Consider the following 13,988-nt stretch of genomic DNA (forward strand, 5'->3'; position numbering starts at 1 on the left):
ACTATTGGCTGAAATGTCGAGTTAGAACTTTCGCTTAGCCAGTCATTCATAGGTAAAGGTCGCCATCTAGCGGCCGTAAAGAAAATGTCCCTGCAATGAATTACGTCACTGGCAAAGCCTGGCCCCGACAACAGCGGAGAATTAAAGTTAATTTACAAAAAATGGCAGCGACATTATGAACAAAATCATCGCTCCTCGCACACATACTACCACCTCATGACTGCATAAATGTTGACCATGTCACCACAAATAAATATGGAAGCAGGTACCTGCATCAAAGCAAAAAGCATCCAATTTGAACTGAGAAGGTGTAGCAGGACCATGAGTTGACAGAGGTAATTTTCAACTGAAATAAAATATAAATTTGACCTCCCATCACGGCCTACTGTCGACATGTCCTTTCTGTTTCAAACTAAAACCTGCTAAGAGTTCAACCCAGAGCCTACATAGCGAGTCGTGTTGGGATAAACATTAGTTAGCGTCTTTGCTGAAAAGAGTCTTGATTCAGCATGCCTTCCTCGTGTTCATTTCAATACTAAGTTTAAACAGTTTAAACAATTTCATGATAAAGATTCTACAGAAAGGCCCGCGAATATGCATGAAACACTCACCGTGGTCGCTTTGGCAGGGTAGTACAGGTGTACTTTAGGTTTCTGTGTTTTTTCAGAATGCATTGTGAAGAGCCAAATGCGATTGGAAGCAGAAATCAATTAAATGATTTTCTGAAATAAACTTGCGTGTGCCGTGAGTCATCATCACCTTGTTATTGTATTTTGACCCTAAAACCAATCATTTCTAAACTATATCATTTCTGTCAAGAGTATTTCTGAGACCCATGTCTCTAAAAATGTCACCGTCATCAAACCATACTGCATTGAGTCCTGTTCCTGATTTCCGCCATCTAGCGGCTAACACAAGTGATACAGGTGATAAGTACAAGTTTTATTCAACAGTTCAAAAGCTGCGTGTCCCTTCTAATGGAGCTTAAAATCCTTTAAAAATATAAAAGGTTCTAAGCAACCAAAAATGCATAAAGTACCATTTAATTTTTGCCATAAAACATTTTCATGATCCCCAAGACTTTTGGGAAAATGTTCCATGAAGTCCAGAGAGAAAAAAAAGAATTTTTTGCAAGGTATATCTTCCATATAAGAATTTCCAAGGATTTAGTAAAATAACAAAAACTCTACCAACAGTCAGTCTGGACTTAAATCCAATTAGGATTCAGTAGCACATCCTTAAACAGGATGTTCTTTCTCAAATGCCATCATATGTTGCTGAATTAAAATAATTCAAAAGAAAATATTTTTTTTTGACTCTTGAAAGTCTGGACATTGTTTCAGCAATATAATCGTGTAAAGAGATAAATATCTTGTCAAAAACAATTGAGCTAGAGATTTTTTTTTTTTAAACTTGTGTTTTGTATCAAGCATTAAAAGGTAAAACAGAAATATGATTGAATGCAGAGGACCACAAATCCCACAAGTCACGAGTCGTGACTGACAAATCCCAGTCAGTCCAGATGATTAGAGAACAAAGTAATGCTTTATTTTACAGCCTGACATTTATTACATATACAGTACTTTGAAATTTTCCAAGAAGACATAAGTCATTAAATAGTTGAAAGGTTTGCATGTTGGAGGCTGTAAAATTAAGCTTTAGTAATTAGTATCATTGCAAACGCAGATTCAGACATTGTAGACAACACTACATCAAAAATAAACTTTTTCTTGCTCCTCGAACCTCCTGCACAGGAAACAAAAAATGGAGGTGGGGGGGGAAAAAAAGACATACATCTTTTTTTTAATGTAGTTTCCCCCTGAGTGGGAGAAATAAATTTATTCTTTCTTTTAAATTTGTCAAATGTACATAAATTATACTTAATGCATCAAATGAGCAAATCATATATTTATATATATATATCATCTGAACAAAAAAAAAAAGAGGCAACATAAGAGAGAAAACGACATTCTTTGATGAGATCATTGTTAAACAAGTATTGGTCAGGCGTTTCATTAACCTGGGAAAAGCAAAGTGCTACACACAACAACCACTGAAGACAGTTCACCATACATCTTAATGAGGATTAGACTGAAGCACCTTTTCTTAGCTTAAAGCTAAAAATGGAGATTTCTTCTTCTTCTTTTTTCCATAAAAAAACAAACAAAACAAAAACAAGAACAACCTCCATTTGGATGTTTAAAGTCTATCTTCAACAACCCACGACCCTTTTCTTAGAGGGGCACGCTTGCAGTGACAATGTTCTGTTTCAAGTTAAAGTACATAAGTGAACTGCTTGACCCAACAGGCTGCTAAGACCCTTGGTTTCCGCTTTTTTTTTTCTTTTCTCTCTCTCCAGGGTGAAACTTCGAGTGCAAATAAAGGCGTACGACTCCTTCATGAGAAAAACACATGGAATTCAGTCACATGCTTTTCAAATTATAATCATATATTTAATTGATATACATATATTGCCACCATTGGCACATATGATATTGCACACAGTGATGAAATGTTGCACAGGAAAACAAAAAAATAAAATAGATATATCTCTTTCTTTTATGGGCAAAAAAAAAAAAAAAAAAAAAAAACAGTCCAAAAATCACAAATAAAGTGGAATAATGCTGAAAAGGTAGTTACATTTAAATTAAGAGGAAAAACAAAAAAATTATGTTCGCTACTCCCCGTTTACTGTCACATATAACCACCACTTAACCATTTCAGCTGGAAAATTAGCAATTTAAGTGGGGTGGGGGCTTACCGCCGAGGTCTTATTTCACACAATTAGCCCCCGCTCAGCGAGACACAAGCCTGCTCCTCTGCATCGTCTTGCATCGAGGTGACCACCCCCTTCCATGTTTACATGTAGGCCGATGCGTGGATGGCTAAAAAGGGGATGGCAATGGAGTTATATAGGGAAGAAAGGAAGGTAGCAGAAAGAGAGTTAAGAATTCTGCTCCCAGGATTTGTAGCAAACCCTTTTAGCACCACGAGTCGTGCGCTAGCACACAAGGGGGCTGAGACAAAACTGGAAGAAGAAGAAGAAGCAGAAGAAGAAGGAAAAGAAAAGCTAAAACTGCAATCCAAAGCACCAGGCCAGCGTGTAAGCATGCGGAGTGTGTAAGGCACCAGGTTGTTTTACATGCTCAAAGTGGACGCTCCCCCGTACAGGTGTGGTTTAGGCTTCAATCCGGACGCTCCCGAAAAAAAAAAAAAATAAGGTGGTCAAGGAAAAGGACAGTCTAGTTTTGCTGGTTTCCAGTCAATTGGAAGGCGGGAGCAGTCGTTTGATTCAATGATGAGGTAAATCTGAAATAATCTGATTGTTGCCAGTTTCTCTGGAGTTTACTGACAAAAAGAGTTTATAAAACTGCTATCGAACATCTATGAGATGCGACTGAACTGGTTCCAGAACCAGTCTTTTTAACAAGTGGCAGCCCGAATATTTACAAATAGACCAGACTGCCTCCAATCCCAAATCTGACGTAAAGCTGCAAGCGTGCATCCAAAGTAACCCCTCAGGCCTCAAACGTGTAGGGCTAAAGTTGGAGAACCACCAACAGGTGACTAAACCCCCTCCTCATCATCATCTTCCTCCTCCTCAGCTGAGCCAGGTGCTCCCCTTAGGGGTGGGTGGGTGGGGGGGGCCCTCCTTCTAAACCAACGGTGATATTCTGATTATCATTTCTGCTTTAACTATGCCGAAGCCTTTTGGATAAAGTACTCAAACTTGAGATTCGTATCAATGAAACGGTTCATATAATGCAGGTTAACATGCAGCAATAGCACTCAATGGCACCATGTAGACTCTTACGACTGAACAAGATCACGAAAAGATGTTTCAGATAGAGATGCACCGATCATTTACCCAGACCTCTCCTCACCAAAAGCTAACGGCACACGTTGCAATCTGGAGTCTGTTAAACATCCGCATGTCGGAGTTCACAGAAAGTCACAAAACGGTACTGGCCGAAATAAAAAGTGATCGGGTGCATCTCTAAAAACTAAACATGTCGACAAAATGTAACTTTTAGGGTCGAGATGCACCAAACAATCGATCGGAATCAGACGACTGTGCCGTGATCGACTCTGATCGGTTATATGCAGGTCAAATAATGGGGGCGGGGGAAGGGAGCTTTTCCATTCTCTAAGTGCTTAAAAAAAAAACTCATCAACAAATAGCATGTACTTTTAAATTCTTTTTAACACTTTAAAAAGTACATCTAGAAGACATCAGAAAAAATATAATGCCTGTAATTTCTAACAGACTGTGATAAACACAAAAGAATTGGCTGGTTGGATTTTAAAGAAAACCATCAATCGCGATCGGTGCATCTCCATTTCCACTCATTTCAATGCGTCTCTGCATTTAACTGGGCCAATTAGCACAGCTCATGTGTAAGGTTAAATAATTTGCAAATAGGGCAAATTGCTACATGTTGTCACCGCATTTCCTCTACCAAATACACGTAACGTACCTTTTATAATTACCACATTGCATCAACGAGACAGAAAGGTAGTCTATAATATATCCATCTGGATGGCAACAATTTCAACGCAAACAAAAAGAAAAATTACAATATCTATATTTCTTTGAATGCCTCTAGCAACGGCCATGTCAACTGTTGACCAGTTCAATATAAATCGATTTATCTGAAATGCATATTGCACAACAAGGATAGCACTTATTTCATTTCATGAAAATGCCTATATATTCCTTTTTTTTTATATACTGCATGACATCTAACCAGTTTCCATAGCAGGCCTAGCCCTCATATATGATTTATGTGTAAACACATCTCTACTCACAGGTAAAGGTAAATAGGATGGCAAGTACATGTGACAATCTTTTACAAAGATTTGGAATTTTGTTTTTTGAAAAATTAAAATATCTGATTTGTGCTGAAGTCATTAGCTCACATGTAAAGGACCCCCAACCCCCCTCATATTTCCGTTTGAACATTGCAAACACTTTTTTTTTCTCCTTTTTTTTTAACAATAGCTTTAACTGGTACAAAAGTTCTCTGTTAATAAGGGAAATAAACACTCCGTTCAATATTGTTTGTCAAGTAGGAATCAATGTTCAAATATAATGTTATTACTTTGTTTAGCAGCCTGTTACTGTATTAATGGTGATAAGTGGGGTAACATCCAGCGATGAGTGACAACATGTCATAACTGTCAGGTTGTGGTTTCTTATACTGAGAGTGATGCTCCCTTGGAGTTAAACCTTTACAGTTAAAATATTTAGATTCTTTCTTTATACAGTAGAGTTTTTACTTTAATTCTCTTGTTATTTTTCATTACTCTTGCACGTTTTCTCTATTATCAATCCTCGTCCCCATCGTCCGCCTGCATCTCCTCTTGTTGCTGCAGCTCGCATGCCCTTTTCTCCCGCTGCTTCTCCTGGATCTTCTTCATCTCCTCGGCGTATTTACAGAAAGTATTCCCGAATTTGGACCACACTTTGTAGGGCACCGTGATAGAGTTGCGGTAGGTGGGCTTCACCTCGCTCACCCTCATAAACACGCCGTACTTATTGGAGCCGACGTCGAAGAAAAACCTCTTGTTGTCCACAGTCAACGACGATCCCTCCGGCAGCTCCGCGGGCTCGTCCTCTACGCCGTAATCGTCAATAAGTTTAGCCAGAGCGTCGCGAAACTCAATAAGTCCCTGTGCGGGCAGAGCGATCGTCTGGCCTTGCGTCGATCCCAACCCGGGCCCCCGGTTAACGGTCTGTCTGATCCGCAGAAACCGTCCTCTCTGGTTCTCTTTCAGATCCATATAGTATTTCCGATTCTCCCGGACCAGGAACTCACTTTTCAGCGCCCGCCTGGGTTCGTCCTGTACCATCCCAGGGTTGCTCGGTCCCAGCTGGGCGTAGTGCTCGATGAAGTCCCCCAAGTAGTCTCGGAACTCGACCGCCACGGACATGGAGAGAGTGAGGCGGCTCTTGTTTCCGCCGGCCCCGACTTCGGCTATCTTCAAGAAGCGGCCCTTCGCGTTCTGCTTAACGTCCAAATAGAAGCGCTTGTTCTGGATGTCGACCCGCTTTGACGCCAGCTCCTGCGTCTCATGCTGTAGCCCGGAAGCCGAGCCCGCCCCTCCTGCCGCTAGGTGCATGGAGCCGAAGCCTGGGCCCGTGGCCGCTCCTCCCTGCTCACTTCCACTGTCTCTGTCCGCCATGATGCTGCCTGCCTGCCTCGCCTGCCTTCTCCCTCCGTCTGCTGCAAAGCCACGGCCAGCTGAGCCCGTGCTCGGAGCTCTCGCGAGATCTACACAGAGGTATAAAACAGCGAGGAAAGGGAAAGGGAGGGTGCGTTAATGCAGATCGAATACTGCTGCTGAGTTCTCCATCTCCCGGTGTTTTCCTAATGTCAGGAGCTATATTTTCGCTTCAAGAGAAACGAAACTTACGAATTCCACAGATTAATATCAATTTCGATTCTTCAGGGAACTTGACGAAAGAACAGGTACTTTTTCTTTGTGGGAAGACCCCAGTTTCTTTTTCTAATGCTGATTACCTGAAAAGCATTTGATTTTATAGTTAACTAGCTAAAATATTATGCCACGAAACTATATACACTGCTCAAAAAAATAAAGGGAACACTCAAATAACACATCCTAGATCTGAATGAATGAAATATTCAAATAACACATCCTAGATCTGAATTAATGAAATATTCTCATTGAATACTTTGTTCTGTACAAAGTTGAATGTGCTGACAACAAAATCAAACAAAAATGACCTCCAGCAGGTCATAGTTGAGTTATATTGTGTTGTTTAAGTGTTCCCTTTATTTTTTTGAGCAGTATATATAAAATGTGTGTTTTTCAAGTCTTTTCAAAATCATATCAAAGGTTGGAATTGCCTCAAGGCTGTTTCTTTAAATCGCGTTTTCGTTTCACAATACCCTGTGGGCACATTAAGGCAAAAATAAATAAATAAAAAAATTAAAAATTAAATCGTCAGTCCAATCATGTCTGTTTCTGGCGGCAGAGATGTGGCGTTCTGTGTCTGCTAAACAGATAAGCCCCACCTCTCTTTTCCAGTAGAGTCAGCAGGATGACTTATTATGAAATTATAAATATTCTCCATTTATAGGGAATCTTCAGACACTTCCATAATGATCTTGGCATGGCTACAGTGAGTCATTAAGTAACTTTCTCTAAAAACAAGTCAAAGCAAGAAATTAGCAGAATCCGACAGTCTGATTCGGTGCGTTCATTCAGGTGCCCCTCCATTTTAAACTGAACAGTTATGGTACGCTTGTAACCTCAACCCGCGCTTTGGGAAATAAAAAACCTTATTTATTTTAATATTTACTTTAAAGCCAATAGAGCCTGCCGCCGTATTGATATTGGCTGTTGCCACATTGCTTGGGCCCTTTAATCAGCACAGAGGCCTCTCTCCTCCCCGCTGTTTGGCCGCACATCGTTTACGAGCCGTTATACATGCGGGCTTTCCAGACTCACGAATCAGGTGACAGATCTTTCTTTGTAAATGTCTGCTGAGTGACACCACACGCCCTGCTGTGCAGTTGAACCACGACCAGTAGCATTTGTCAGTTAAGTCACATTTTGGCAAAAGGCGCGGTCAACTTTGAATGAATATTCATATGATAAGTAATTTGTATATTTGTTGTCTAAACTAGCTAATTGGGCGACGAATCTCCTTCATAGCACACACAAAAAAGAAAGCTAAAAATAAATAAATAAATAATCTGCAGCCTATAGACGCTGTTCTACCCCCCTTTCTCGAAGGACGCTTATTAACTGGAGCACATTTTTTTTCTGCACACTGTCGCACCCAACTATTCAACTAGAACTAATAGAGCTTTTATAATAAAATGAAACAACAACAAATAACTAAAAATGTAAAAAATATATAATATTTTTATTTCAACCTAAATAAAAATATTAGGTTGAAAAATATACATAGCTGTTTCTGGTCCACTACATGATTAACCGTTGGTTAATTTTTATTTGAAATATTTTAAATGTGTTTTAAATGCACTTTTAAGCAGATGTTTTTGCCGTGCTTCAATTCATGTTGAAATAAAATTCATTTCTGAGAATAAAACAAAGGATAACAATAGTAGATCACATCGCCAACAGGCCGATTCACTGAGTTGAATAAAATGTATATGAAGTGTGTGAGCACCGACACAGGAGATTAAAATTATTTAATAAATAAATAAATAAACGTGATTATTTTTTGGCCCAAACATTGACTATGTGGTCACCGTCTCCTCTTTTTTTCTCCTTTTCACATTTATCTGTTAATATAAGTTACTTTCAATAATTATAGCAATCAAAAATTTTACGTACATCGAAGGCCATGTCATAAAAGAGTAATTCAGTATTTTCTGCTGAAAGGAAATATTTATGTACGCTTTCCAAAAGTACTTTGAAGGTCCCTAACATCCAAACAATACTGCTAATTGCTTAGATATGAAACTTTTTTCACAGTTTTATATCCAAAATTTGTTTTTAAAAAATTGTTAATGAGGAATAAAATATTAAGCAAAAGATTTAAAAAATTACAAAATTACAAAAAAACACAAAATAAATATTTTTAAACGCAAATAATTATTTTTGCTACTCAGAGCAATAAAAATTCTGATATTGTAAATATCTTAAGTGATGGCTCATTCATATATATATTTTTTATCAATGGAAGTCTATGCAAGTAAGTAAAATAAATTAATAACTCGATGTCTGAATTAAATTTTTCAGATGCGCTGCGTCTGTATGTTGAAGGCCTATAGAGAGATTTGATCAGTTTTCTTTTGTTAAATTTCCTTATTTAACCTTTATTTAACCTTTTCATACCTGCATCTTTCTAAATCCCAGTCTAAAATATTTCATGGCGTATTAATATTTTAGAGTGCGAAAACGCTCGTTTTATACTGGATGTTGTCCAAGAATGATCCGTGAAGCAGGTATAAAATGAAACATTATAGTTTCCGTGTTAAAATTGTTAATTATGACAAGGCGTCAGATATGTATTTATTTATTTTAGTTTTAAAAAATACGTGTATTGTTTTTAAACGTTTACATAGCCTACAATAAGCGGGATTTTTTTTTTACATTTATTTATTTTATTTATTTATTTATAGAAGACAACTGTGACATACATTAGTCTAATTGTTGTGTAATTAACGTTTCTCAAGCGTATAACTTCGGTTTTATGAACACCGCGACGTTTTGCCCACTGCACATAAACTGGGCAAGGAAACAACCAAACTTCAGCAGAGTTTTGGATCCAAAAACCTGGTCAACATATTTGTTTCACAGACCCTGCATTTTATTCCCCCTCCCTTCTTCCTTGCTTTCTTTCCTTGCTGGCTGATTCATTTACTGCTCCAGTATACGAACAACCAACCTATCCACTTATTTACATGCTGTCAGTGGCTCACCTAATATTTATGGAGGTGTTTTTTTTAATGGTGGACAAAAAGTATTTCCATTCGGATCCAAAACGGGCTTCTGTCTCAGTAATAAGGTGCTGTCGCAGTTAGTGGAAGCCAACCCCCGTAATCTGCTCACAAAGTTTTGCCCTACATCCATCCCAGCACTGAAATGCTGCGTGGCGACGCTCCAGACGACAGCTCCGTCGCTGCTCCCGATCAGCCATATGTTGAGATGTCATGCTTTGGAAACTCTGCAGAGCGCTGTCATATGCTTGGTCGCACGTCAGGGCACTTCGACAGGACGGCTACAATATCCCAAATCGCAACTATACGCACAGAATTTCGTTCCACAGACCGTGGCATTCCTGCTGTAACCTTACCTTTCTTTCCCCACCGCAGCTCCGTCTGCGGGGCTGAGAGGCCTTTACAACCTGGACAGCGCAACCCAAGCGGCGAGACGAGGCGGAGGACTCATGTACAGACGCTCGGACGGCCCCTTCTTTAGCAGCACACAACACTGCATCTGCCTGCTTCACAAGATGGACCAGAAACGGCGAGTCGTGGCACGCCGAACGACACACGCACAAGTTCGGCGCCGCACGTTGTGCCGCTGATGTCAACACGTAAAGTGGTGAACGACGCCTCACTTTGGTGGAGGAGATGAATTGCAGGCTTTGCTTGAAAATGGTAACAGGTAGGTAGGAAATATGCATAAAGGTAAGGGGTACTTGTAAATTTTTGAGCTTTTTAATGACTCCTGTCTTAATTTACGTCACCTTCTAGTGAGAATTATTCTACATTCTCCTGCATTTCCTGAGGATATTGTAATGCTTTAGTGTTCAGGCTACATGATACCCAAAACAAAATATAATTTTGGGTGTCCACAGTTAAGTCTGCCAGTTCCTACCACTCCACTTGTCTAAATTTGTACTAATCTAATTTATTGTGAAGAACATTTAGCAAGTTTGCCCAAGGTGCTGCACAATAATAAAATAGATTTAAAAAAAAGTTTCAAAGTTTAGTAGCCAAAACAGAAAAGGTCAGATCTACTCTAAATCTCCATTGACTCTTAATTTTTGTATTTTTGGGGGCAGGGGGCTGGGGGGGCAACTAAAAGCAGCTGGTCAGCTGATCTAAGGGTCTGTGGAGGAAGATAAGTTTGGAATTGACAAGTTCATGTCAATAATTCAGACTATCATGAGAAAGTTAGCTTATTTTAGTAATTCATAAAAAAAAAAAAAAAAGAAACTCGTCATTACATCCAGTTCACAAATGGTGATAGTTCAAGTATTTATGTAATCTAAATTGGATAATTATGGCTCAAAATTAATGAAGTCAACACTGACCCACAACTGAGATCATTATTGATCTCAATTTTGCTTTGAGATCAATAATGTATTTTTGAATTTGAATTTAATATCGATAAAATTGACTTTCCATGTAGAAATATCATGTTATTGGGATGTTATAGCCTAAACAAGATATGGAGCAGTGCTGTTTTGACAGTTGTCCAGCAGACGGTCATTAATGTTCACAAGAACAGGTCACAAAATATCATCACTAAAGCAGCTTGTTTTACCAAAGCAAAAACAAAACAGGTTGATGGAAAAGGCAACACGAAGAGAGGACTGAGAAGCAAAGCTCATTTAAGAGTGTGGGAGACATTCACAAAGCTTGAACTGTGACTACATTTAGCAACTGCTTCCAAATATTTTTGGTATTTTTCTCTGCTAAGTTCCGGTTTATGGGCTCTGATTTAAAATTTTGCAATTTCAGCACCACGGAGAGCAGCTGAGCCTGAAGCCCAGAGGGCAGTCTCCAGAGACACGGAAATTGAAGTAACAGTGATAAACTTTCGGTAAATGACTTGATTTTTTATGCTTAAACCATAAGCAAACTAACTTGTTGCTAATGACCCCCAAACCAGCGAGGGCCTTTCAGATTTAGCTATAAATAATTTTAAATGATTTAAGTTTGACTTTGAAATTTGTTTTAATTTAGAAATAATGTCATTACACATCTACCAGTGTTACATGTCCTTAATTTGATATCTATGTCCACAACAATAATTTATGGTGCACAATCCATCCTTCCTGCTGATTGACTCTGCCTCAAACTTTTTGGCATACTGTAACTGTTTGAAAATAAAAATCTCCATCAAAAACAGCCCATTTATAGCAGCTTGTAAGCAGAACCAACTAAACTCTGTTGGATCGGTAATAAAATGCTATTTGCCACTCGAAGCCCAAACGAGTAAATTAGAGATGTAGTTACAACTCAGATATGAACTGATATCTGTCTACAAAAAGCAATTTCCTCTAAAGTCTTTTAAAATATCCTCAACATGGGAATTAGCCATAACAACATCATATCCCTCATATAGTCTTTAATTTGTGTGCTAATGAGCTTTAAGAGTTATGCTCTAAGTAAGTCTTGGCTAAACTGTGGATGTGTCAAAGTATATCATATATTCATAATCAGATTTTGATACAGATTTAGAAATTGTTGAAATAGTTTTCATAAATCTCTAATTATCAAACATACATTACTTATCAGTGTGCAAAGGTCTGGAAGCCTGTCTTCAGTTCAATGAAGTGATCACATGTTTGGAAATGTGCAACAGCTGGAGCTGGGAGACATTATCTCATAAAATTCTACTTAATTTACAATCTTGTGTCTCCGTGAGCTTAAATTTAACTTGATAGAGTGTGGTAGAAAACAGTAATACATTTTTTTTTCTCAATGGCCCAACAACATGGCTCATGTTTTTGAATCTGCTTCTGATTGACTGATTGATTGATTTGTTCATCATGGCAAATCAATCAATCAATCAAACAAAACTTAAGCAGGGATTTATTAGTTATGATACTTATATTTTTGTAAGTATTGTTCGCTTGCACTTTGGTTCAGTTTTTTATTAATTTCTTTCAAAATGTTGAATGTTTCTCCTCAACACTCAGTTCCTTTTTTTTCCAAGAGCATTTTTTCTTCACCTTCATATATTTGCTACATTTATCTAAACGATATAACAAAGAATCCCCTTCAGGTTAGCTGGAAAAGCTGCAGAAGATTTGAACAAGCCAGTGAAATACTGGGAAAATGTAATCCAATTACCCGTGGCCAAAGTTGAACTCTTTGGATTTCAGTGCACACATCATGTTTGGAGGAAGAATAGACCTGCACATCACCACCAAAACACTATGCCAAAGGTGAAGTTTGCAGGTGGGAACATCATGGCGTGGGCTGGCCCACCACATATGGTGCTGGCAGACTTCATATAATCAAAGGAAGGATGATTGGAGAAATGAACAGGGGCATTTTTTATGAAAATTTGAAGATGAAACAAGGTGTGGATTTCTGAACAGTAGTCCCAGACACGCAGCCAGTGAAACTCTTACTTGGTTTGACAGAAAGCAAAACTGTAAAAAGGACCAAGTCAATTTGAAAATGTATGTAAAGAACCGAGGATCAGAGAGAATAATTTCTGCTGAAGAATGAGTCAAAATCGCAGCAGAGCAATGCATACAGTTTCTCCATAAAGAAAAGACAACCTGACATTTTTAATGCCAGAAAATATTTTAAATAAAGCATATAATTACATTTTATGTATGTGTCAATCCAGTTTTTTTTTATCTTCACCTTCACTTGTTGAATAATTTATTTTGAATACCTTTTATGTTTGATTTCTTTGGTAGTGTATGACCAAATGGCCCCAAAAGCATGTAAAATATGTAAAAAAAAATTGAGGTGTTCAATGATTTATTTTATAGTTAAGTAGAAAAACTAACAAAATTTCTTTGATGGAAAACTATAGATCATTATAAAAGATGCAATACTCTGTACACATCAGTGAGCATATCTGAAAACTGCAGTATGTGTCTTTTACTAAAAATATGTTGTTGCCTTTTTTTTTTTTTTTTACATATTTGTTAAAATTACCACCATGTCATGACAGTATGATATGAGACAGATAATCTTGTGAAAAAAATCATGCTCCTCTGCCTTCAGAAACAACCAGTCAGAGGCAAGAGGACGGTCTTAGTGCTGTCAATTACTCTTGTGTAAGTGCTGCTCACACCCTCCCCATTGTTCTCTGCTTTCCTACAGCTAGTTCCCCACAACAGACTCTGCCACGAATGTCCAGGCTAGCTTGCATGGCCACCGATGATGGCGGATAAACAGTTTTCCTGGAACTTTAAGCTGTTTCTCTGCCTTTAGCATATTGAGCTAAGACCCTCCTCCTAACTGTGATTGGTTGTTTTTGACCGGGAGGAGCCATTTCTGCTGATGGCAATAAGAGGAAGTGGAAGAGCTGGATCTGTTCACAGATCATCTGTCTCATGTTTTCATAAATGTAATGTAATAGACATATTGTTATAAAGGTTACATACTGCAGCTACTTTTGAAGCAACTTTTGATTCAATTTTGTTTATAATTCTTGCCATTCATTCTGTTGATACTTTTCCTTTCTTTTGAATCAGAGACACATCTAAATTGAACGTAAGACCCCTGCCTTAGTCTTTTTTTTTATTAAAATGCAAGACTGACTTTCAACTGAAAAATAGACTTTGA

The 13,988-nt window shown here is 38.2% G+C and overlaps 1 protein-coding gene across 1 annotated transcript; it reads right to left on the reverse strand.

The window, feature by feature from the left end:
* Positions 1-1,526: 1,526 nt before the first annotated feature.
* On the reverse strand, positions 1,527-6,277 carry puraa (purine-rich element binding protein Aa). Its single transcript, XM_014993388.2, has one exon. The coding sequence runs from the start codon at positions 6,184-6,186 to the stop codon at positions 5,329-5,331; it is 858 nt and encodes a 285-aa protein (XP_014848874.1). The 5' UTR covers positions 6,187-6,277; the 3' UTR covers positions 1,527-5,328.
* Positions 6,278-13,988: the final 7,711 nt, after the last annotated feature.

Source organism: Poecilia mexicana, unplaced genomic scaffold (assembly GCF_051168715.1).
Source record: "Poecilia mexicana isolate PSO_F unplaced genomic scaffold, ASM5116871v1 scaffold_14, whole genome shotgun sequence".
Taxonomy (NCBI): domain Eukaryota; kingdom Metazoa; phylum Chordata; class Actinopteri; order Cyprinodontiformes; family Poeciliidae; genus Poecilia; species Poecilia mexicana.

Coding starts and splice junctions, on each gene's coding strand:
- puraa (XM_014993388.2), bottom strand. CDS start 6,186: ATGGCGGACAGAGACAGTGGAAGTGAGCAGGGAGGAGCGGCCACGGGC.